Below are 27,390 nucleotides of genomic sequence, written 5' to 3' on the forward strand. Positions count from 1 at the left end.
CCTGTTATACATATTCACAGGGATGTAAGTGTTAAATAATTGTCAGTAGCCAGTGTTTATTAATCTGCTAATGCATACTTTGTAGTAATGGGATGAGCAATTCAAATGGTTAAAGTAATGTAATGGGGTGGTTGTTTAATGATTGCTCATTACATGGCTTACTGTGGAGGCTATATCGACATTGTGTGGCTAGAGGACTAAATTACATGTTAAAAACAAGTCGAGAAAAATACAGAGCCCTACATTTATTGATTCCAAGTTACAAAGGTTACATGTATGAAGAACCCATGAACATGAGGCATGGAATGGAGCCACAAGCATAACGGCGGTTAAAATAACCAGCCTTGTTGCCTGTCTACTGGGAGTTCATGTGAGCAGAACCCCCTGCGATGGTGCAGCGAGGGACCTGGAGGTCTTCTCAGTCTGAGCAGCTCGCTGACAACCCATGTTTATACAGACAGGTTTTGCATCTGAAATTATCACAAGGTTGAGACAGTCAAACAGCTCTATTTGCATTCTTAAGACATCATGAGATCACCTGTGCACTTTCCACTCCCACCCTGTGAGTTTTTAGTTGTTTCAGGCTCATTTTTAACATACTTTTGTATGTACTGTTTGTTTTTACAGCACTTGCCCTTTATGTGTCACCCCTGACATTACAGTTTTATCAGCAGCTCTTCTGGACAAAAGCAAAGGTCATTTACATACCAATTCTTGCAACGAACTATCACAATATTTCTCTACAGTTGCTAGACAGTGCCTGCTCCTGATGAAAAGGAGATTACTTAACTTATTTTACCTTTATACTGTGTATTTTACTACCTATGCTTAGCATGTACTATAGTTAAGGATAAACACAAACTTATCATACACTGTGTATCTCCAAGGATATAATATTGAGCTAAATTAGTTTAATAAAATGTGTTACACTGTTAATTCATGTATACCAGACTAATGAAGCCAAGATTTTTGTGGTGAATTATTCTTTGTAAAAATGTTTCATCTTCATGGAATGGTTATATTGGGAACTTAAAGGAACTAACCAGTGGTTTACTGCAAATCGCCCTCTCTCTCTCTCATATATATATATATATATATATATATATATATATATATATATATATATATATATATATATATATATATATATATATATATATATATATAACAATTATTTCTTAGCAGACACTCTTATCCAGGGCGACTTACAATTGATATCACATTATTTTTTTACATACAATTACCCATTTATACAGTTGGGTTTTCACTGGAGCAATCTAGGTAAAGTACCTTGCTCAAGAGTACAGCAGCAGGGTCCCCCACCTGGGATTGAACCCACGACCCTCCGGTCAAGAGTCCAGAGCCCTAACCACTACTCCACCCTGCTGCTTATTTAGATCTCAGGTGTTATTGCAGTTGACAATTAGAGTGAACTTGAATTACAACAGAAGTAGACAAACATGGTCGGTGGGGGGCTGTAGGCAGGGAAGGGATGGTTATATTGCAGCCTGCAGTCCTTTGTAATGTCCATACACCCCAGGGAATTATGCACAGAAAAAATCAAAATTATGCAAAATGATGTGGTGTCTCTGTACAAGTATGTACAAAGTAACAAAAGTATTGTGCAGTTGTATTGGGTTCTTCTCTCATACTGGATATCAAATACTAGAATAAGAAAAAAAAAAACTAAGTAGAAACCAATGGATTTTTAATTTTTTTTTTTTAACATAGTCTTTCTAAATTCCATGATTGAAATAAAGGAACACCAGCTCATTCAGTGTCTTCCGAAAGAGCAAGTTGTATAATGCAAGCATGTATCTGAAAGCTAATGTTTTCAAATTAGGAAGACGGTCAGCTGTCGATGACCAAAACAAGTATTATTTAATATTACGCGCCTGTGCGTGGTCGTATGTTTTATGCATAATGTTAGGCGGGCGCGTAATTGCGTAAATTCCCGAGTTGTAAAATAAAACATATACAAATGCACCAACTGCTACAACCGTGCCAGTGGGGGCTCTCTATCAATTTTGTCTTTTTCAAACAGCCACATCGCCGTTTTTTATTTTTATTTTTATTTCAGCCTACAGAAAGACAAAGATGATCTCTGAGTGGTGCTCTCTTCTAATCTCTGTTTCTCCCAGAAGGATCCTTGCTATGCAGTCGCCCCTCCTATATGTTGTATCAGTAAATATAAAATATTTTTCTGTTGTTTGCAGGATTTAAAGCACTAGACACTGAGGATCCTTCAGCCAAGGGTAGAGATAGCACAAGCAATGACAATGCAGCTTCCTCACTTTAAAGTACCTCTCAAGCAGGTCTCAAACCTGCATGGCCACACAGTGTTCATGACAACCCAATGATTTGTATTTTGTTTTAGAAAATTGTGAGGAATATGATAATATGGGGATATACATCCATACAGAGATGCCTCAGTTATGATTTTGTTTTAAAGCAGGTGATGTAAATCTTACCAATATTGAGAATAAAGAGCAGTAAAACTGAATATGGTATGGTTGATGTGATGTAATTAATTGGATTTTCTTTGTGATAAATTGACATATTGCAGCTCTGATTCGTTGAAAGATTCTAAGTGTCAGTCTGCCAGTATTAAACTACTGTTTAAGATATCAACACATCTATTTTTCTATTTTATTTATTAAGGTGGGGCATAATGCTACTGACATAATTGTTTAATTTGTGACCTAAGAAGGATTCAAAGCCAGGTATCCAAAGATGAAGGGCTAATCCACTAAACCGTTGCACAGCCCCATAAAGTTGAAATATGATTATCCTTTGGCATTTAACCTTGATTTTTCTAGTCTAGTGTGCCATCCTGTAGTAGCTTAATATTGTAACTGACGAGCCACAGTATTACAGACGTTTAAATCTGAATTGTCTGCACACACCTACAGTATATGAACTGGTAATTGTTAAAGGTGGGGGTGGTGGGGGGAAGCATTTTGGTCTTAAAACCACTAACCAACAACATTAGTACATTTCAATGTTGTAATGAAATGTTTTGGTTTACTCTTCTCATTAAACAGTGCGCAACGACCAGTAGGAAGCAGCTTCCGTTTCACAGTTCTGCCTAGCCAGAGAGTTTAAATCAACTTCAAAATTGGTTCTGACCTTCTTGAAGCATTCATCCAGGGCACAAGCCCACATGCTTCCGCTTACTAGTATGGAAATCTTGCATTATTATGTTTTATGACTTCTCTCGGTTCTCTGAAGCTTGGAAGGTAAAAGCAATTTTTTTTTCGCTTTTTTGATTTACATTTGTATTCAGTTGCACTGTTCCTTGGCAGTCTCATTCCCTGAGTAGTCATGCATCAGTCTGATCTGCGAGAAGGGGAAAGCGAAGCTGTTGACCCGGCTGCTCTGAATGCCAACCCCGTAGCAGTGTCAGGGTTTTAGAATAGATGCTGTCAGGAAGACTGCAGGCTTGTGCATTATTTTTTAGACATTTTTGACTTGTATAATAAATGTTAATTGAATGCAGTACGTGTACATGGGCAGCAGTGTGGAGTAGTGGTTAGGGCTCTGGACTCTTGACCGGAGGGTCGTGGGTTCAATCCCTGGTAGGGGACACTGCTGCTGTACCCTTGAGCAAGGTACTTTACCTAGATTGCTCCAGTAAAAACCCAACTGTATAAATGGGTAATTGTATGTAACAATAATGTGATATCTTGTAACAATTGTAAGTTGACCATATGGAAATTTTGGTATGCAGCTCGTAGGGTCAGGAAGTTTGGCCACCCTTGTACTATGTGTTGCAGTCTTTGTTTTTGTTCATAAAGTGTCTACGTTTGAATTGTGTCCAGTTCAAAATGTAAATACAGAAATACTAAAATAAACTAAATTCAGTGACAAACATCTTTATCATTGTCTTCAATATTAAATTAATTTTGATTCACAGACTTTTACCCCAGTTGATGAAGTGGGAATGATCTCCTAATGGTCACAGTAACGGAACTGTGCGCAAAAAGAATTTGAGTAATGGTATGAATGGTACGGATAATCTCAGATGTATATATAGGGTAGCTTTGTCTTGCAAAGCCGCCTTCCCTCCTTAGGGATTTTATGGATGTGTGTGTGTGTGTATATATGTGTGTGTGTGTATGTGTGCATGCAGGCACAATATTTAGAATTTCAAAAGGAGCTTTATTTTCGGCTAAGAAATAAATAATAATAATACAATCCATTTCCAGATTATATATAGTTTTTTACATACATGCATTTTAAATGCATGTATGTAAAAGTATATCTGAAAGTATATTGAAGAAGAACCGATAAGACAATTTGATTACAGTTATTCAAACCTCTTGACTGAAAACTGTGTTTGCTGATTTTGGCCTAGGTTTTTAAGCCAACACCTTTTTGTTTGATCAGCCTGACGAGCACAACATTTTAAATGTTATTATAGAAGTAAGAGACGGCCTCATCTAATGATCTGACGCTTTGGGTCAAATTTTTATTTTGTTTTGCTAGACAGATGGATGCTGTGCCCCAGTGTCTCCTGCAGTTAACAATATGATAATGTAGGTGGCACTTAAATACCAAATGGATTACATATTATTGGTGATATACAAGAAATATCTGTTCCATTTATTTGACATCAAAAGGTTTTCCAAGAACTCTGAAATTGATTGGATTCTGTTTGTCTGCTTCAAATATATTGATATTTGGAGTTGTGTGAATTCAAGGACTTGCAGTAGTTGTAAGGCTCAGAGTACATTATGTACTGTAACTGAAAGACCTCAACGTCAAATGGTATCCATGTACTGTAAAAGTTGCCTATTACCAACCAAAGGCAAACGTGTAAAGGTAACACAGTAATGTCATATTTAATTTGTTCTTGTCCTCCAATATTTTTTCTTACACTCAGTAATATACAGAGTTTTTTCTTGATGTATATATGTCACCAAATCCAATTCATAAGGGTTGCAGCCAGCCTATGATATCCCTGCTGAATGGTATTTTATTTTCTGGTTACACAGTGATAGCACAGTATTTTATTTAATCAGTGACGCAATGGGTCTGGTTTATTATACCCCAATAGGATGCATAGGCTCCCCTAACATTTTTAGTTACATTTCACTCACCCAGTTGGGCTGGAACTGGGTCTGGACATTCATCAGCAAGTACTGACTTGCAGTACTGACACCTGAATTTTCCATGTAGCTCTGTAAATGTGATGTCTGTATGTACTGTGTCAGAGTGGCCAAGCCTAGATTTTGCAATCAAGTGTGGCTCCCGGTGAAATTTGTGTTTTACTGAAAACCCTGGTACACCTGTGTCTCATCTGCAACAAATCGCTTACACACTGTAGTCTGTACAAGGCGAGCAACCTCAAACGTCGTAATGAAACAAATCACAACAAATTTTCATCTGAATATCATCCTGGATCAAACTTAAGGTGAAACAAGCTGGCCTCTTTAAAAGCACACCTCAGCACTCAGCAGGCTCCTTTCAGTGTTCAGTAAAGAAGCTGATTTAACGACTCCAGCGAGTTTTGTATGGCAAGCACGGAATATCGCACATGCCAAAAGGCCTTATTCAGAATGAATCTTTTTATAAAATTGGAGTGTTGGCACTAGATTAGAGAATGCATGTTTAAATGTTATATTGCAGGTCTAACATTAATATTATTTTTATATATCTTATGTCTGTCATAAGCAAAATATATTGACAAAATAAATACAGTGCATTTGTCACCCACAAAGCTCTCAAAAGTATTTAATACACGCAGCCGTCATACAAAAAAAAGCGATTTGTTTCTAAACCCAGCATTCAGATCTTCAAGTGAAGAACTTGTAAAGAATCCTTACAGAAATGTGTGTTTTCATGTGGTGTTTTTGGTGAAATCAGATCAGTTATTGTATTTTTCTTCATAATAACTGATTATATTTTATTTAACGTGTGTATACATACAGTATAAACAGAAATAATGGAAAAACACCATTGTGTTACATTTAAAGTTGAATGCACTGTAGATCTACAGTACAATACAAATTGCACAGAAGCTGTGTATGCTCTGCAATGTTCTATCCCTTGTTCTTGTGTATTTTTCTATCATCAGAGATAGCCTAACAACTACGGTACCTTACAACAGCTAGTATTTAAAATGTCTTGCTCTCACAAACATTTCATGCTTTACAGTAGGTGTCTTGCGGCTCTTGACCATATGGAAATTTTGGTATGCAGCTCGTAGGGTCAGGAAGTTTGGCCACCCCTGTACTATGTGTTGCAGTCTTTTGTTTTTGTTCATAAAGTGTCTACGTGTGAATTGTGTCCAGTTAAAAATGTAAATACAGAAATACTAAAATAAACTAAATTCAGTGACAAACATCTTTATCATTGTCTTCAATATTAAATTAATTTTGATTCACAGACTTTTACCCCAGTTGATGAAGTGGGAATGGTCTCCTAATGGTCACAGTAACGGAACTGTGCGCAAAAAGAATTTGAATAATGGTACGGATAATCTCAGATGTATATATAGGGTAGCTTTGTCTTGCAAAGCCGCCTTCCCTCCTTAGGGATTTTATGGATGTGTGTGTGTGTGTATATATATGTGTGTGTGTATGTGTGCATGCAGGCACAATATTTAGAATTTCAAAAGGAGCTTTAGAATGTCAAGACAGTGTTTTCAGCAGATCTGACATATATGTGGGATATGTTTCTGCTTGAATTAGAACATTTTTGAATAAATATAAAAATCAAAGCAATTGTATTAATATTGGGGTCACATGTGCAGCCTTGGAGTTTGTTAAGAATATGTTTATCAAAGTACAACAAAATCGCAACAAATGTGACAGGCCAGCTGAGTAAGACTAACTTGATCAATCATTATCGTAGAACTAATACAGTAATCAGGATGCCATTTAAAAAAGCCCTACAAACTACGAAGCATAAGGCTCATTATAATTGGGGAACAATGAGTGGAAAATATTTAACAAGCACTGGCACAATCACTCTAGCAATAATAATAGGAGGCTGTGTGGTCCAGTGGTTAAAGAACATGGCTTGTAACCAGGAGGTCCCCGGTTCAAATACCACCTTAGCCACTGACTCATTGTGTGACCCTGAGCAAGTCACTTAACCTCCTTGTGCTCTGTCTTTTGGGTGACATGTAACTGTAAGTGACTCTGCAGCTGATGCATAGTTCACACACACTAGTCTCTGTAAGTCACCTTGGATAAAGGCGTCTGCTAAATAAACTAATAATAATAATAATAATAATAACTGTGGCTCCTGAAATGTAATGAATCTGTAGGCAGTATTTTTATTGATTTATATGATTAGTTGTTGCTGGGGGTTGGGATAGATTAAGCGATTAGTATTATCTCAGTAACATCTGTCAATTTTAACACTGTTTGCGTAAATACACGCTACCAGCCTAACTACCGCACACTCGTGAGGTTATGTTCAGTAAGAGCATGTGATAGCTTTCTGGTCCAGACCATTTTACATGGGGGTGGGGGGCTACATTGTTGTAATTTTATTTATAATTTATTTATCTAATAGTGATCTTATCGTTTGTCTGTTTTGTTTTCTGAGATTAAAAATATTTAGGGTAATTATTACTGTTCTAAAGAACTGTGAAAGGAAAGAAACATCAGAGAAGGCCTTGCAGTCATGAAGCAGAAACAGCTCCCACTGTGCTATCATTTGAGATTATGGGATACATTTTAATGATCTAGACAGTGACAGATCTACATACATCAGCTATTTTAACTCCATATTAATCCATTTTTTTTTTTACTCAATAATTAACATTAAAATAAACAGTGAAATGAGGTTTGTGAAAACTCAGGTCTATTAATGTTAGGCCACTGTTTAGAACCCTATGTCACATGGTATCAAGTGGAACTAATTTGCCCGTCCCCCTTCAATAACCCCTCCCATGTCACACAGTTGAAAACTGTTTTACACAGCAGTGCCAAATGTACTACCGTCATCTCTCACTAGTTGGCAGCAACAAGCACCATGATTCCATCTAGTAAACTTGTATAACTTACCAAAGAGTGTACAAGTTCCTACCCCCTTTGAGTGTCATGTAAGCTGCTGTGTCCAATCAATGGGAGTCTGTTCTCAAATAAGTTGCCACACGTTTCTAAACCCTGAATCACTAAATAAAATCTGGAACAGTTATTTACATATTTATTCATTTATGTATTTTCAGCCTACAGAAAGATTAATTTGGATTCCTCCCAGAATATTAGACTACAATCTGTCTACAGAAACATATCTAGTACTTAGTGTGACCCCATTTATACTTTTTGCTTGAATGACATTCAGTGGTAATGTGCTCCAGTTGTTTATTACTATTTGTTTGAAAGTAAATAGAAGCAAATGTAAAAAAAAAAAAAAAAAAAAAAGGAAGAAAGAACTGTTACAGTAAAGTCAGAATCCCAGATGTATCAATCTGAAGCTAAAGCTGGGACATAGAAAGCACATTTAGTCACATAATTGGTGCCAGAATGAAAAAAGTCAGAACAAACATGTTTTAGTGATAGCAAGGAATACATCAAGGACAAACTTGAAGAAGGAAGTGTCCTGTTCTTTTGAGAGTGAAAGGGTGACCCTGAAATGGTAGGCACAGACTAGTAGCAGCAACTTGATGGGATGATGGATTATAAAAGTGTAGCTTCATTGTCAAAGATGGCATCTCCTTACATTTTTCAGCTAAAGAGTTTTGCCACCAAAAAATTCAGTATAACAGAACTTTTACAACTGCAACTATATTTTAATAGAAATCCATCTATTTACCTAAGGCAGTATTCTGATCCATTTCTCTTGACAAATTACAGACAGTTAATGATGATAACATGCTGCTTTCAGGTTCAATCTAACCATCTTCAATTAAGTGAGGATGAAATGCAGCCCATAGATTTAAATTCAAAGTCCCGGACTACAGTACATCTGACATTACAACCCAGCAAACCGAAAAATAACTATGGCCATGCTCCCATTATTTTCAAGTATAAGTCCTGTTCAGCTGTGACACGAACAGGTTATGTTTTTAAAGATAGGATTATTATCACATGGTTTGCGATATATGCTACTGTTTAAGTTTTGACTAATGCTAACATTAACCAGTTCATTTTAAGATTAACCATGTTTCTGACACATTATTAGATCATTTTAGCACTTGGGTCGGCTTCTGAAAAGATAGATGGATTTCTGAAGTAAGGTGGTATTAAAAATGACCACTAAGGTCTGTTATTTCTGCCTACTCTGCAACTGTGGCAACTGTGAGTTAGCACATGGCAGACATTTTTCAAACCACTTGACCTCAGGGATTCAGTCTTTTTACTGAAATAGTAAGTAAGCAGTGTAAATCACTTGGATGGGTGATAGTTTCAGTTTTAATTTCCTAAACGTTTAAACTTTAGAAATAAATGTGTTTTAAATGGTTAAATATATTTAACATACTGGGAATTTGCATATCTTTGACATTCTGAAAATGTACGTTTTGGAAAACGTCTAATTGTTCAAACTCTAAACTAATAACATTGTTACCCTGTGCTGTGCATGTATATTCTGTTCTATAAGAACTCATAACAGTTGTAAGCCCTTCACTTCATTCCCAGGTTAATCAACGATTTCCCACTGATGAGGGTTATTGATCTGAAACTGGAAAAAGAATGGTTAAGTAGTTATAGATTGGCCTTTTTTCTATAAAGATGTAGATGTAGTTTAGCTATATTGCTTTCAATGTGGCTTTTAATACTGAGCTGGAAGGACCGTAATTACAGTGAATGATCTAAAGCAGGAGAAGGTTGTCAGGAAAATTTATATCAGCCCCTAACTGGACAGACTTTTTCTGGCAGTAAAATTAATAACCCGGAGGGTCTCCAATTAGCCAATAACACGCAATAATGCACATAATTTAGAAACAATATGGTCAAGATATTTGAGTTTACTGGAATGTAATTGAGCAACACATTCGTCATCACAGTTCTCTGCCTACCTCTGCACCAGTTGCTTGAAATAATAATGACTGGAAGACTTACAGCAACATAGCTCAAGACACATACCAGCACCTTGTGACCAGGGCAAATAGTGGCACAACCCGATTTAGGTACAGGTCAGGCAGTGTATATCTAGTGGCAATATAATATTCAGATTATCATGCCAGGCTTCTCTTTGCTCTGTCTCAGTGAATCTTGGCTACATCTGTGCTGCTTGATTTCAACAGACTTGGCTGGATACAGCAGTAAGTGGTTGTTACTTTAGGCTGAGTAAGTTGGCTCTGATCATACTGACCCTCTCTGGAAGTTGACTCAGGCATTCCTCTCAGCAGGTTTTAGGCTTCAGGTGATGCAAATTGTGGAAGTTTTCTCCTCCAATGTCTGCTTGGCTTTTGGTCATGGTTGCAAGGAGTTTCCTATTAATCAAATTATCATATTTTCAGGTGTATTCAGAGTCCCCTGCCTGAAACTGCATAGCTTTACAGGGGTGCAAAAAAGAACATGATTAGAGGATACTACAGCTTTAGAAAGGAAAGTTAGATGGATGAAATTAAAGCCACTGGAGATATATCACCTTTGACATAAATATCATGTATGCATCAGACAGTAAAGGTTAAATCAGTTACTGTAAAACAGGATTTTTTTGCAGCAACATAATTTCACTATTGACCTTCAAGGTCAATTTTTGCTGCAATAAATGTTTGCGCTTCTTTTTCTTTTATTGTACGGCACATGTATGAATAATATATTTCACGGCACATTCATTTTGCGGATTTTTAATAAATGCAAAATTAGCAAACATTTCTTGTGAGCAAAATGTTCTTGTTTTACAGTATTACCATTGCTTTTTATAAAAGAAGGCCTTATTCTTATCAGTACAGGGTTGAGGAGACAAGGGTGGGCACAGTTTGATTACACATCCAGCCTTCAACCTCTGGAGGCCAGGGTTCAATTTCAGCTTAATGTCAGAACTGAAATGAGTTTGGTATCATAACACCACTACTATTTCACTCAGCAAATTGAATCAAAACACTACAGTGTGCTCTCTCTCTCTCTCTCTCTCTCTCTCTCTCTCTCTCTCTCTCTCTCTCTCTCTCTCTCTCTCTCTCTCTCTCTCTCTCTCTCTCTCTCTCTCTCTCTCTCTCTCTCTCTCTCTCTCTCTCTCTCTCTCTCTCTCTCTCTCTCCTCATTCTCCTCATAACTTGGACCCTTGTTAAATTAAAGCCCATGGTTTGTTTTCATGTTTTGGGGTTGCTATTGGTTTTATTGGAGCACATGTGTTTGTGGGTTTAAGACCAAAATTGCATTGGTACCTGGTCTGTGAAGGTCATCGGAGCAAAGCAAAGACAGATTAAACTCCAGTCTGGGGCTCCGCTTTGTGGGCCGCTCATAGTGTTGGGAGCTAGACCTGTACGTCGGTTGCTGTGAACCTTCCTTTCCAGTGACTCAAACAAAAGCACCTGGGATAAAACTTTCCATGATGGTTTCAGTGTTTTTCTGTTCAGCACGTAACAGGGAGACATGAATATGAATTTAAGGTAATATTTCTTTAAAATATATTAACCTCACTGCTATCATTATAGCAGATTTTGGCTTCCAGGATAGTGGTGCCATAATTAAAATGCAATCCTAGGATAAGTCCTGAAAGATTCACAGCAAATTGCTTTGTGTTCCCTAATAACAGAATGGTCAGAAGCAAACGCACGGCTATTCATATTAACATATGTTTCATCTTTATAAAGTAATACAGCACAGCCATTTTTTGTTTTTCATAACAATGCAAAATACAATTCAATTCTGTAGACACTCGTGCAGGTTTGATGTCACATTCACGTGAACTGAGGCATAGATTATTTAGTTCTTACTGTATAATACTGCAATTGTTTGATAAAGAACATTTCTGGACTCCCCACTGGGAATAATAAATGAGCATCAAAATCATTGGGTTATTTCAATCTCTTTTGATGGAGAAGGCTGCACTTCGCAAAATTTACCTTATTCGATCTAAATGTAAATTTCAGAAGGTATATACTGCTGCGGCATCAGAATTTAAATAGTGTAGTATAGCTGTATAAACAGACAAGAGAGTAAAGGTTGTTGTATGTGTATACAGTAAAAATGTCACAATGTTGCCCAACAATTGTATTTGAAATTGTGGGAGAGCATATTACTGTGTAAAGCCCTTGGCTTCAGTCGATTCAGTCATATGAAACCCAATTTGTGGCTCATGGGTAGCAGTTAACTTCTAGTACATCTTGGGTCAGTTCCAATCATATCTTCTGTATCACTGTTTTGACTTGAGCACATCTTTGGATGTTCCAACATTAGAACTCCAGTCAAGTTCTTTTTGGCACGACATAAGAAAGACAATCAATATACTGAAAAAAAGAAGCCATGAACATAATTTTTTGATCATTTAAAAATCCACAAATAAACATAAAACATAACTATACAGTTTGATTATTGCCTTACATCAGCCATACTTTAAGCTGTGTATGCCCTGCACGAATGTATATATGTCACACTTTGTTTCACATGTGATGAAACTTGGTTTTAATTTTTAGCTCACCTTATTGTGTTTCTCAGTCAAGGGGTTTATAAATATATTCATGATATAGTCATTTTTTTTAAAATGAGTCTCTAAGGAGATTACTGTCTGTCTTTATGTTCGTACAGTAAGTATGTTTATGATGCCCTTTATCATGATTTCCATTACATGAGAGTAGGTGTTAAAACTTCATGCTGATATTGGACTCAGCTCTCGCCAAGATAAGCACCAACTAATACATAGCTTCTTTTACTGTAAACTAATGTGATCCATCTGCGTTTCCTTCCATCTGATGATGTAGATATCCTTCTGCCTGGTGTTAAAGTGTAATGCTGGCTCCAGGGATCAGCCTATTTTGCCTCCCTGGCGCATCAGCATGACAGCCGTCAGGACTGAGCTGAGTAGGGTACTTCTCTGGGGTCTTCAAGTGGGTACCTTCCATCCTTGGTGTTTCGTCGACTAAGCCACAACACCTTAAGAGGGCTTGACAGTGATTCTGGTGTCCCAGCAGTAGTAGAGTGAATGTTGGTCATGATGATTTCCTTTTTTAATGATACAGGAAACATGGTGTGAGAAACGTGCAAGTATAGTCAATGAATGCTTGTTAATTATGCTTTATTTTCATTGTTATGCATTTAGGTTTTGAATTCTGTGTTCGCTGTGGTAGATTAAAGATATTGCTGTAGTCTGTGTTCTAGCTCTGTAAAAGTATGTAGGTTTTTATACTTTCAAAAAATAAGGAGTTAATGAACACTTAAAACATGCCATAACCATAGCTACATTGAAGGCTGCAGAAGCTCTTAACCCTTTAAGGGACATATTTTTGGCCCGTCATTATGTTGCTGTCGCTCAACACCACCTCAAAACATGTTTCTATAGCAACTTTATGGCAGCCTGAAGATAGCAAAATGCAAGGCCCCTGGTTACATTTTAGTAGAATTAGTACATGGTCCTCAGGAGGTTAATAATCAAAAGTTTAAAGTTCATTCTTTTACATCAAGTGCATCTTAGCCCAGAGTCATGTAAATTAGTCATAAAACAAGCCGCTGTGAAAAAGCAAGGTTCCTCCTGTGGTGGCCTCAGGGAAAATTATGATCCCTTTTCTAAAAAAAAAAAAAGAGTAAGGATTTCAAGGCTGCTTTTTAATAACTGTGAATAGTGTTTTAAAGAGAATAGGCTGGTGGCAGGACAATCAGTTCAGCTTGTTGTTGCTAATAAGGTATGACAGTGCTCAGTCTTGATGAAACAGCTGGTCCTTTTGAAACTGCAATTTCTGAAGCTTCTGAAGAGACTAGTGACTCAAAGCAGCTCAACGGAAGGATAAGAGTGGGGAAAAAATATAGAAAAAGACACTTAAAGAGAACATCTTGCTTTTTAAGAATGTTCCTCATATATAGAGGTACAGTGGAATTAAAGACTTCTTTGAAAGTGAGGATTTTGACCTGTAATGAAATTCTTCCGTAAACCTCTTTTAAGGTGCGTCAAGAAACATTTTAATATTAGCATTTTCAGATTTGTTTTTTTCTGTTAATTATCTATTATTCTCTAATTTTTTTTCTGCTAAAAACATGATTTACTGGGTTTAATATCCCAACGTGTCTGCCTCCTGAAAGGACTCATGAAAGACAAGATGGCTGTAAAGTGCAACTGTAATTTCTCTCTCCTCTGCAACTGTGATTTGGTATATTTTCCGTTTACTAACTCTGTGTCATTTCTAAAACTACCTCAGAATTACATGAAAATGGAGCTTTCCCATCAAGGCACTAACCAGGCCAAGCTCTCCGGAACTCCAAACACATGATGAGATCAGACTCTTGAGTTGTTATGGCTGCTTCCCAATAGCATACCATACAAGCTATATAGTGTATAGTGTTTTAGTGGGATTTTCAGACAGTAAGAATAATTATACACAGTAGGTCTTGAGTAATGTCAGTGAACCCAAGTGTGCTGAGGGATATTGTCACACATGCTGTTCTCATGATAGATGACCCTGCTGTGATTGTGACTTTATAATGTATACTAGTTTGGGCTACTGAACTGTAGAAATAAAACCAGAAAGTCGCCTACAGTATATGATAAAATAATTTCCTAGTTAAATCTGAAACAGACTCTGTAATTGCCTATGCAGTTGTGTACTTACTATAATAAGCAATTATGATTGGCTGTTACTTTAAATTATAAGCCTGGCAGAATGCTGGAAACTAAAACGAGCAATCTTGTAGTGTAATCAAAACATAGCTATTATTATTATTATTATTTATTTCTTAGCAGACGCCCTTATCCAGGGCGACTTACAATTGTTACAAGATATCACATTATACATATTATACAGATATCACATTATTTTACATACAATTACCCATTTATACAGTTGGGTTTTTACTGGAGCAATCTAGGTAAAGTACCTTGCTCAAGGGTACAACAGCAGTGTCCCCCACTGGGGATTGAACCCACGACCCTCCGGTCAAGAGTCCAGAGCCCTAACCACTGGACTCTTGACCTATGGAAGAAATACTAGTCGAGTCATTAATAGCACATGAAGTGGCCAGGATGCAAACAGGATCCTGCTTAAATGCTCTGATCGAGGATACTTGCTTACTAGCTGGATTCAGCGTTTGGGTTACAGTGTGCACTGAATGACTTACTAACTTTCCAGCCAACTGCTCTCGTTCTGATATACTGCACAGGAGTGTCAAGTCAAAAGGTTCAACCCCATTACATAACACTACCTTGTGATGTGCCTACTGTATGGCCACTTTACTAAGAACTGTGCCTTACGATTGCCCTGATTACAGCCTTGATATAACATGATATAGACTCCACAAGGAGCTTACACTGTGTGTTTTGCATTGTTTTGCAATGTGATAGTGAACGCTAATGACCCACCTACAAGTGTGTTGTTCTTTTGTTTAAATATTTTATTTTGGCCCATTGTGCCGTGTTTGTTTTTGTGTTTAATAAACATGCTCATACACACTTAAACTGAAGCTTTCTGTCTCTGGGTCTAATTCCTGCTGGTAGCCAGCTACCCTGTCACAGCCCCACACCAGGGTGATGCCAAATCCAGTTAAAAAAAGAGGTCCTAATAAAGGATATGTATTAAATAGACTCTGCCCATTGTGGAAAATAATGGCCCAGGGATTTTAATATCAGCAGCAGCATCATTTGCTGAACCTTGTTTTAAGTCTACTAAGCAATCTGCTCCTCCAGCACGGTTCTACAGAGCTGTAGCAGTTTGCCCTTTATTTCCTGAATTGCACTTCCCATTCTATCCTGTGAGACTTAAAGAGGCCATGGAAATTGAAAGAAATTGGGACTTCAACCAGGGGGAGGAGGGGTGTTGAAGCAAGGAAAATTAAAAAAAAAGAGGGTCATGACGATGTAAGGTTCAACACAAGATGGTTTCACTTTATATAGGCAGCGTTTATACTTCAGTACAATCCATCCATCCATCCGTTATCAATAACCGCTTCATCCTGTAGAGGGTCGCGGTGAGCCGGCAGACACAGGGCGCAAGGCAGGACTACACCCTGGATGGGACACCAGTCCATACTTCAGTATAATAGTGTTCAAAAAACAGATTATTTCTCTTATAACGATATGTATAATCTTTTAGAATCACTTTGGAAACCGACCTGACATTCATATAAGTATTCATACCACTGCTGTCAAATGTGTTGCCGTAACAGTTAATATAATATATTAATAAGTAAGTAGCTTCAAATGTCTTTCTAATTTGCTTTTTGATATCTTCCCTTACTATTCATTGCATGGTGTTTGCCATCATTCTGAGTAGGGCTGGGTTCTGTTGATGTAATATTCTCCAAATCTGCCTTTAGCTGGCTGGGTCTGTGACAGCAATAGTGAGGACTACAAGTCACAGAAATGCTCTTCAAACCCTGGATATTCAATTGTACTTTTGGTTTTGAAACAAAAGTTATGACATGCTAGGAATGCATCTACAGATATGCATGGTATGTGTGTTTTCAAAGCGATTCTGATGAAAGGTAATGCTTGCTGTAACACAGAGCTATGTAGCCGTACAAATATGTCCAATTCAAACAGAGTGTTACCCAATCTTGCAAAGCAATATATACAATTCTGACCTAAAAAAGGGAGACTGCCTCATAGATCTACAGTACTTCATTTTCAGCAGACAAAAAAAGAGAGAGTTCATTATGTGCTTCAACAGTTAGCACCCAGAATTCATCCATTCTTCTATGTCTCTGGCTTTTTATCAGTCAAACAAAATGAGGTAGAACACTAAAATGTCAGAGAACTTCTTTACAATTTTCAGTTAATTAAATTTGGTTTTGGCTATTGAGGCACTGTTATATTGACTAAACCGTTAAAGTACTTTTTTTCCTGTGTTTCCTGTAATTGGTGTGAGGATTATTAAAGTGTTTTATAAAGAAAGTGAGTTTGAAGTAAAAATCAATTCATACAATCCTATCTATTGTAGATAATATAGTTAGAACAATAGAATACAGTTATAGTACGGCTTGGGGTGTGCAGAAGCACGTTTCCCGTACTCTGAATTGTCTTTAAGAAGTATTTATCAACAGGTATTCAATAAATCAATTCCTTCGTGTGTCAATTTCAAAGAGAGAAAAGCTGTCTTCCCACACATTTACAATTGAGTACCAATCAATGACAATGAAAAGTCAATTTACGGACTTGGTGTGCCAGTACGGCGATAGAAATGTCAGCGGCCTGGATGAGAGGAAAACATTCTTCCATTCGGCTTTTAAAACACTCGGAAATTAACTGCCGTTGATTGATACTCAGTTGGAAACGTGAGACAGCTTTTCTTGTTTTGAAATCAACATGTCAATGAATGGATTTATTGTATACCTGCAAATTTAATTACTTCTTAAAGACAATTCTTAGTACGAGTAACAAGGCTCAGCATTCCTTCACCTGGTCTCTCTCAGAAGTGAAGGACTGAAAAATGTACCAGAGCAAATGTTTTTATTTTAAAAAATATGAAATGTACGCCCTTCCATTTTGTGTTTGCCTTTCAATAAGGAAAATCGGATACCTACAAACATTAATAATATTAGAAAAGATGTACCAGAGATATTTTCTTTGGTCAATTTCCTTTAAAGATGTCCCATATAATTTAATTGTCCTGTGAAACCTCACAAAACATCATTTTCTTGATCTCAGAAAGTCTCCTTGAAAAATGGAAAGTGTATAATATTCTGAGGAAGCAGTCAGTTGGTGTAAGATGTGATTGTCAAGTTAAATCAGGTTAAACCTGAGCTGCTAATGAGTAATTTAGGGCTCCTGCAGGGCATCATATTTTGTCCTAGTGATGTATGTGAGCAATCTACCCTCTGTGTGCAATAAATCTTCACTGTTTGTGATACCATCATTGGGTAAGATAAACAACCTTGCAGTTTGGCCACCAAGTAATAAAAATGTTATAATCTGCTTATCTCACATCAACAACTGTGGGTCTGGAATATTGCTTGCCTACAGAGAAAAATGACATTTATGGAATAGAAGCAAAATGTCAGTAAGGCCTGAAGAGCACTCAAAGGCGAAACAAAGCTTAATTAGGATCAATAACATATTGTTTTAATTAAATATATGAATGTTCACATTGATTTTATTTTATTTTATTGTATTTTATTTTTTTAACTGTAAGCTATTTGGCACTCTGCTAATATCATGTGAGCCTACAACAGTGCTCTGTGCCATATACTGCCATAGTCTAGAAAACAGGCCTAGATTTAAATGGTTTTGTTTTGTATTATTTTCCGATTTCTTAATGCTTCACAAAAGTTGTCTTCCCATACTTCATGCATGTGTTAGTATACCTTTTTATAGTTTAGTCTGCCAATTTAAGATGTTATTGATGTAAGAATAAACTACAGATCTCAAGAGATGGTTGCCTTGGTAACAATGTGCAGTCACTGCCTGTTAAACGTTAAGCTGTTGAATCAACCTACATTTTTAATGAGCATAAAATGTAATATCATCATAGCTGAGCTATCGGAGTCTGTATGGAAAAGCAGCCTACCCCACTGGGAAGTGTTTAAAAATCAATTGAAATGTGAAATAAAAAAACAACCTTTGGAGTACAGTGCAGTATGTGTACTATACATTCCATGACTTTTCATTTTCATATTGCGGTCCTGGAGTTGGCTCCCCATTTTTACAGTCTAACTGTGCATGCCTTAGCTGCACTATACAGAGACAATTTCACTTAGAATTACTGTTCGTTTTATTTCGTACTGCACAAACTGCACAATCACAAACAAAGTATACAAAACAATTAAAAACAAAGCATTAATATCATACTGTTATCATATACACAAGCATTGCACAATAACACAAAGCAAATTAAATGTCTACTTGCTGAAGCAGTTTTTTTAAGCAATGCACTAGCAAAAGTCACAGGGCAGTGATGTCAGCTCCTTAGCAACAAGCCTCCTGTGTTGGGAATGGATTCTTTCAATGCAGTGGGTTTGTGCATTTGAGAAAGAAGAGGAAGATTCATGAAATTCATTGGAGACTTAAGTTGATGAGAAGCAATTGCCCTCTGCAGTACGAATTAAAACGGTGTGCTGCTTTTCATACGTGGGTTGCGTAGAGGATTTAAACAGCAGTCCCATCCAGTCTTCCAACACTATGGTAGTGTAGCCTCAATGACAACTGCCAACTTGTGATTCCCAGTCTGCAGCTGCAACCACAAAACTAAGATTCGCTGCGTCACTCCTCTTTAAGGAAGGGCCAATGCCTGTATGTGTTATGTGACAACTGACTAATAGGGGGAGTACAGCAGCTGCAGAGGATTGTGAATCTGAAAAGTGGGAATCATTCAGCACATCCATAACTTCATACAGGTACAAGAAACTATGATTATTATACCAACACAAAAGGTCCCCTAGAGATGTGTGAATATCTAGAATTCTAAGGGGCAGCAGTGTGGAGTAGTGGTTAGGGACTCTTGACCGGAGGGTCATGGGTTCAATCCCAGTGGGGGGGACACTGCTGCTGTACCCTTGAGCAAGGTACTTTACCGAGATTGCTCCAGTAAAAACCCAACTGTATAAATGGGTAATTGTATGTAAAAATAATGTGAAATAATGTATAATGTGATATCTTGTAACAATTGTAAGTCGCCCTGGATAAGGGCGTCTGCTAAGAAATAAATAATAGTAATAATAAGGAGATTTTTAAAAATACAGTTTTATAAAACATCTGAACTTGCCTTTTTGAAAATTGTTGTTGTACAGCTGAACTGTTCAAAATAAAGGGATTGTATAAATTCTGAAAACACTATTCTTTTTCCATTGGGGTTTATTGCTTTCTTTTATATTGGTGCAAGTCTGATTTAATATCACATTTATTGTTTTCGATCTGAGATGTCTAAAAGAACAACAGAAAGAACAAAGTAATTGACGGCAGATTTCTTTGAAGGGGTGAGACGAAAGTGAAATAATTCCTCCTGAACTGTCTTACTGCCGTTTTAATTAAAACAGATCCCAGATTCCTGACAAGGCCCTCTCTTTATCTTTTAGCTCTAGAGTTTGACAACTTGCCAAATTGTAACTTTCTGACTGTAAATACGTGCTCAGTATCTAGGAATACATGTGCATTAGCAGAATAACTTAGATTAAGAAACTAAATAAAATGGTGGAAACTAATGGAATACCTGGATCGCCCACCAGTGTGTTTATTACTGGGTTGTGTAGTTGAAATCAACCCATCACAATGACTAATTTGTAAAAATTGCAGTATTGTTGTGTGTAGGGTATCTCTTATTGTGTAAGAGATGTCTTCTTATGCAGTTTGGGCGAGAGGACCATAAAGTGAAGCTGTGTTAACTCAAACTGTTTGAAATGATGGCTCTTATAATAAGAGACACTAAAAAGTGTTGAAATAACTGTACTGTATGTTCTGTACACAATATAAGATATACTGGTTTGTTGACATACCCTTAACAGTGATTATTTTCCTTATATGTGATTTATACTCCTGTATAGATTTTAATGTTTAAGAGAAATTCATTTTTGTGATTTATCTTAAGTTAATAAGTTGAGTGTCTCTTTTTCATTGTAGTTTTGCTCAGATATATTTCTCGGTTCTCATAACTGCTTATGATGGCAATAATAAGAGGCATCCTATGCACAAAAGTATTGTCTTATATTAAAACTATCCCTCATTTCCTGAGGGATCATATACAGTAAGAAAAGAAAATAAAGTCTGTAAAGAATCTAATTATAGAGTAGAGTGGCTTAAAGTTGAAAACTATTTCTCTGTGGCCCTAATCTGCACATATTAACACACCAGCAGCACAATTGAGATGCCATTAGACACAATTAGTCTAACTGTGTAGTCATTTGTGTCAGGTTCCTATGCTGACAGCAAAATTAGTGATTATGAGTTGCTAACCGGTGGGTTTCAAAAGACATTGAGAAGACCCAAAGAAGAATTTTTTATACGTGGATGCCAACATAACTGAACCTGTTTCAAAGGGCACGTCTTTGGGGAATGCACTGCAGTGTAAGGTAGCTTGTTCATGATTCTAAAGAGCTGTCTATTTCCCTTCTCTTCCCCAGTGCAGTGTCTGGAGATGACAACCAAGAGGAAGCTCATTGGCCGCCTGGTGCCTTGCCGATGCTTCCGGGGTGAGGAAGAGGTCATCTCAGTGCTGGACTACTCCCACTGCAGCCTCCAACAGGTGCCAAAGGAGATCTTCAGTTTCGAGCGCACGCTAGAGGAACTTTATCTAGATGCTAATCAGATTGAAGAGCTACCCAAGGTACATGCAGCTATAATCATTGCTATATAACGACAATGCACCCCCATTATCCACTGCTTTACACATTTAATTTAGTAAGGATATTATATCACATGGTCTGTGATCGCACCTGTTTTTCCTTTTCTGTAAATTTTGCATTTTTGGGGGTATTCCTCAGGGAGTTTTGTGTTGGCTCTGAAGCTCCAGTGGGTGATGGGGGAGTCACATTCTAAATTGGAGAGAAAAGCAGGGGTAAAATAATTTCCTGGCTGTTTTCGCTTGAATGAATGGTGATTTCAAATGCAAGGGAAAATGGTAAATGTCCCATATCTGAGGTTGCTTTTAGCCAACGACTCATTGCTGCTGAGTTTTATGTTTTATGATTGATTATGTGTTTTTTACTTCTTATTTATTGTATTTGATGTTGTTTGCTGTGGTGGTGTAAGCCTCTTGCCAGGTCTTCATTGTAAATGAGAATTGGTTCTCAATTGTCTCATCTGGATAAATAAAGGTTTTGATTGATTGTATTTCTGTGTAAAAAGTTTTTTAAACAATATTGTTTGTAGGGGTAGAACAAGCCTGTTTGTCAGTAGATAAGGATTTAATGTAGCTTAATACCCTGATGAATGGGAGGTTTAAATAACAAAACAAACAAAAAAAACTGTTGATTGCTTGTTTGTTTGAATATTTAAAGTGACAGTAACATTTTCATTGCAGTCCACAATTTTTCATATTGCTGTACAAAGTAGCTGTTGTTCATGAGATTTCATAATAAATGTTAATTCTGAATATAGTGAAAAAAGCTAACTGTGTGTGTGTGTGTGTATACTTAGTAGATTATGAAATAATTTTATCTAAGACAGGTTTTTAACACTCATGTAGATTTTTGTAGGTTGGGAATTGATTCTTCTTGTGTAAATGTGGTCTAGGTAATGGAGTAAATAAAGCACAGATTATAAAATGTTGTTTTTTCGTCTTATCCAAATAATGGCACCTTTAACATTGTAACAATGAAAACACACACACACACACACACACACACTATTTAATCTTAACTGTGATGAAACAAAACCGAACAGAATTAATCATTCTCAATAACTTAAACAGACAGCATGAACAATCCTTTTGAAATATCTTATAGAACCCATCTGGAATTTCCCTATACAGGGAAAAGACTGCACACCATAGGAGAAAATGACACTAGTCCGACTCTCAAATTGAGCAAAATGATTTTGTTGGTTGTCAGGTGTCAGGAGTAATTTTAGCAGATTCAGCCTTAATGTTTGCTTCAAGATGTCATAAATCCCTGGGCAGTCAATGTACATTTAAGTGTTGTCCTAAAGTGCTGTTGAATGGGACCTTTACGATCTAATTCCAGGATGCTAGTGATCCTGTGCAGTTTGGGCAGCAAAGCAAGGCTGTGGGAAATGATTTATTTTATAATAAGAGACAGCCTAGACGAGAGTATTAACTTGTTTTAAACCACAAAAATAAAGATTGTACTCATGAACTATGAAGTATAAAAGTGTTTTAACTTTAGATCCATGTTGTATGTTCTTTGCAAAGGTTTACATTTATACGTAGTGTAAGAAGTACTTGAACTTTGATGAATCTTTGACCGTATTTCTAACTGTTACTACAGTGCACATGCTCCCCAACATCTTTTCTCCTGTATCACTCAACCAGACATCTATTTTGATTATTTTAGATCAATTTTCAACATTCATGTAATATATTACTTGTTTAAATGTAGAAATATAACTCTTTTCTCTTCAGTGGAAGTCAGTTTGCTCTGGGAGTCCATAATTAGAATCTCGAGGCTGAAGCACTGCCTGTGAAACTGTCTCCTGAGCCTGTCATCCTGTTAGCAAGCTTGAACACTGTTGCATCTTTATTGCGGTGCGCTCTTCTTAACCAGCCACCCAGAGCCTCTGAACAGAACTATTGCAATAGATTCTAGACACTGTTCACTTGGAACTGATTTGTCTGTAGTTTATTGGGTAACTAATTGTGCCTCTTGGTTAACGTAGCTGAAAGTTGGCAGCAGGAGGAGATAAAACCTGTCATCTGAGCCATTGCATAAAATAAAGCCATAAAGATGAATTACAGTTTTTGTGTTATTATTATATTTGTAAATTATATTTATGTAATAAAACAAATATCTGGAACTAAAAATGCAAAATGCATTTTGTATATAATTATCTAAACTTTACTGAACAGGGCAAAACTGAGCATTCATTTAAGGAAAGAATATTTCAACTTTTTACTCAAAATACACATACAACATTTTGAAAGTACCCCCAAATAATTTGTCATTAAGTATTGTCTGCACAAGACAAAAGTTTCACCTATGATATGACCCAGATTTGGACCAAGGCCTCCAAAGGTGAAAGGTGCGAGAGGCTTGTGAATTCGTTAGATACAGAACAGATTAGAACAGATACAGTATTCTTGAAGACTTAAGGAATTCTAAAATATATCAGTGCAATAACTTGACTGCATCCTTTTGTTTTCCAGCAATTATTTAACTGTCAAGCACTGCGCAAACTGAGCATGCCCGACAATGATCTTTCCAGTCTGCCAGCCACCATCGCCAGCCTTGTAAACCTTAAGGAGCTAGACATCAGCAAAAACGGTAAAGTTTCTGACCAGCTATTCTGGATTTGAATGAAATGTCTTTTCAAATATATAAACAACTGGTGCATTGAATAACGATGGAAAGATGAATAGCAAATTCTGAATGCTGCCTAGCTCATTCTATTTGTACAATAGCTATGACATATATGTAATTCCAAACCTGCTTTACATTTGAATCATTGAGACAAAAAAAAAAAACCTTCAACTTTATGTGCCTTTTTTGCAGAAACCTAAACAGTGGCACATCTAAACACAGCCGTCCTTTACTTTGTATTGATCACAGTGCTGTTATTTACCCACTTTAAACATGCAGTAAAAAATATAGTGAAATGAGGTTCTGAGTCTGGTTCTGAGAAAGCTCCTGTTTGTCTCTGTTCCGTGGATATCTGCTTTTGCACCGTACAGCATGGTGAATATAATTCATATAATATAACGCATTTGGTTCTTTGTCTGAATTTTTTATTTATAAAATACACAATAAATCAAGAGGCACCACAAGGGCATTTAAGGCTGGGGAAGGGGCTACCACATATCCTCAAAACAGACTTTGCTCTACCGACCGTGATGAAGGCACCAGGTGTGTTTTTGATTACCTGGTGTGCCCTTCATTGACTTAATGCAGACCGTGCAGCAGCGGCACATGCTTGCTGTGTGTTACTGGCCCCAACAGCTAGGACTGGCATTCCACTACACCAGCACTGCATGCCTCAGCACACCGTGTGGAGAGAGCAGAATGGAAATCTCAAATGTGTCTCCCAGGCTCATCCCACAGGTGTCTGATTGAGGACTGGTTAGGAGATAGTAGGATGTTGATAATGTTTAGCTGTACTAAGCAGTGTTGTGTGTGTGTGTGTGTGTTAATGATGCAGCTGCCTACTCATTGAGGGACTTTACTTCAACTTGGTGCCTTTCAACTATTCGTACTCAGATGTTTCTTGGTAATGTTTTAAATCCTGAAAGTACATGTTAAAAAGACCACATGATAATGATATGCCATTCTGCCACGCACCAGGATGCTGTGAAATGTTTGCTGACCAGCATCCTTAGTTAGATTTAGCTGTGTTGATTGCTGATTTGTCCACACAGCTAAATATTTCCTGTATTTTCCTACTTTTTTTCTTTAAGATCATAGCTAACAAAATCATAACTGTGTGCTTTCATTCACCATGTAAGTCTCACTAATTAAAAAAAAAAAAAAAAGAAAAATATTCTTGGTTGGCTTACTTCCAGGAAGTGCCCTTAAGAGATCTTTAGCGCATTGACATGCACAACATGTAAAATGTATGGAATTATTTTGTTAGCTGGAAACACTTTCATTAAATACATGTGCCTACTAAATGAATATTGTCGATTTGTCCTTATAGGTATTCAAGATTTTCCGGATAACATTAAATGCTGTAAATGTTTAACAATTATTGAAGCCAGTGTCAATCCAATTGCCAAGTAAGTACAGTATTGTCATAAGAAGCATAGCTGTGTCGTTATATTCAGTAATCCATAATGCATACTCTAACCCACCATACGTGAACAGAACATGAAGGATGGGTTTGATATTTACTTAGAGATGTACATGCATTTAAGCTACAGTAACTGTGTATTGTAAAAAGAAAAAAAAAATATTTCTTTATACACCACAGATGGAGTGTGCTTACAAATCCACATATGTATCATGACAATCTTTTACAGCTGAAAATAATAAGTGTTACACCCTGAGCCATCATACTAAGACTGACAATGGAATTTGTTGCTATTAGATGCAAAAAATCTGTCCAAAGACAACAATGGACATTTATCCATCTAATGCTGACACTTGATGTCTCTTGACCAATGTGCGCATTGGACAGCATGGTATTCAAAGTCCATATAGAGATACAATGACAGCTTGGACGATGGCCCATCCCATGTCATCCCATTGGTTAACTTTCATCAGCGCTGACTGCGGTCGAAGTTTACTGTCTAATGTCAACATTAGACAGCTACTGGGCATCTTCCAATACTTACAGTGAATGACTGTCTCAGTCCAATTATGATATTAGATGATACATTATCTGTTTTCAAATCAGCTGCACTAACAAACTTGTATTCATATTGACCAATGAACCGTTATTTTTGTATTAATAACTGTTGAATCCATGTTGAAGAGTAACATTTAAAAAATGCTGCTCCAAGGGAGTTTCATTCATGAGCTTCAGGCCATGAATGCACTGTGGACAAGAAGACCATGGATACTAACAGTTTCTATTTTTTTCCAGAACACTAAACAGGAAATAAGGCAACACTTTCTGGGCATTGACAGCCAAGGATTAGGGTTTTGTCACATTGCCCGATTCTTCAGTTGTATTCTCAGGGCTTACTTTTAGATGCGATCACCATGGAAACTCACTCACATCTGAACTTAATTCTTAACTCCCATTTTTCCAGACTCCCAGATGGCTTCACACAGCTGCTAAACTTAATGCAGCTCTACTTAAATGATGCATTTCTGGAATATCTTCCTGCCAACTTCGGGAGGTAAGGAGCAAGAATTCAGGGCAACTGTATACCCAGCCCTTATCTGTGTATCTTTACATGTTTAAGAGGGGTCAATGTGTCTTCTTACCTGGAGGTCTGGGTTCAAATCCAGCTCAATTCACAAGTGAAAAGAGTTTAAGAAACTTAACTCCCAAGTGGGCTGCTCACATTTTTAGTGGTTTCTGTATATATGAGCACCCCTAACCCTCTCCTATTTATGAATCTTCCTCCTAGGCTTACCAAATTACGCATCTTGGAACTACGGGAAAATCACCTGAAAACTTTACCAAAGTAAGTAGTATACTTCTACCTTGGGGATTATATTCAAAATTTGGTGGTGAAGTAAATGTACTCAATTAGATCATCAAAAAAATGGGATTTGCTTTTTTAGTTCCAGAATTGTATACGCAAAGACGAGTCACCAAGCTTTTTATTTCGTTTGCAGATAGGAATACAGAAAGATATGACAAAAATATGCGACTTGTACTGACATTGTTTGAGAAAATGTGACTTTTGTCAACGTGTTGCTACAGAGATATATCAATTATTTTCTTGATATTTGTGTTTGTATTAAGATTCCTTACATTCCCCCACCCCCACCCCAACCCCTGCTCTCTAAAAGCCAAAATGTACAAAATACATTGGATTTGTCATCGCCTTTGTGTGGGGCATGTTCTCCTGATACACCCTGTGTCCTTGTACCGTCTGCTTTGCTTGGCTGAACAGGATAAGCTTCCCCATCATGCATGTTAGCCGATGTTACATTTTAACCCTCTTGGTTGTCTCGGGTGTTTCTTGTCTCTTTGAACTGGATTTTCAATGTTTTTTCACTAACATCTGCCATCTCTGTTGGGATGCACTGATTCTACATAATTGATAAGTGTGCTATAGGCCAGATGAAATCGCAGTGTTGGGTCTTAAATTAAATATGACAGTCAGATGACCTTCCAAAGCAGAACTTA

General features: G+C 37.1%; 1 protein-coding gene across 4 annotated transcripts in view; it reads left to right on the plus strand.

Moving 5' to 3' along the window:
* The window catches only part of LOC117408842 (leucine-rich repeat-containing protein 7-like), a 239,246-nt gene that overhangs the window by 148,047 nt on the left and 63,809 nt on the right, over window positions 1-27,390 (plus strand). For 3 of the 4 annotated variants that reach the window (XM_059031848.1, XM_059031849.1, XM_059031851.1), the window contains 5 exons: window positions 21,099-21,301; window positions 23,798-23,915; window positions 25,282-25,360; window positions 26,339-26,428; window positions 26,663-26,719. In XM_059031848.1, the coding sequence (XP_058887831.1) occupies window positions 21,099-21,301; window positions 23,798-23,915; window positions 25,282-25,360; window positions 26,339-26,428; window positions 26,663-26,719 (547 nt within the window). The remainder of the gene's footprint in view (window positions 1-21,098; window positions 21,302-23,797; window positions 23,916-25,281; window positions 25,361-26,338; window positions 26,429-26,662; window positions 26,720-27,390) is intronic. The other variant, XM_059031850.1, reaches the window with a different exon arrangement.

Source organism: Acipenser ruthenus, chromosome 10 (genome assembly GCF_902713425.1).
Source record: "Acipenser ruthenus chromosome 10, fAciRut3.2 maternal haplotype, whole genome shotgun sequence".
NCBI lineage: Eukaryota > Metazoa > Chordata > Actinopteri > Acipenseriformes > Acipenseridae > Acipenser > Acipenser ruthenus.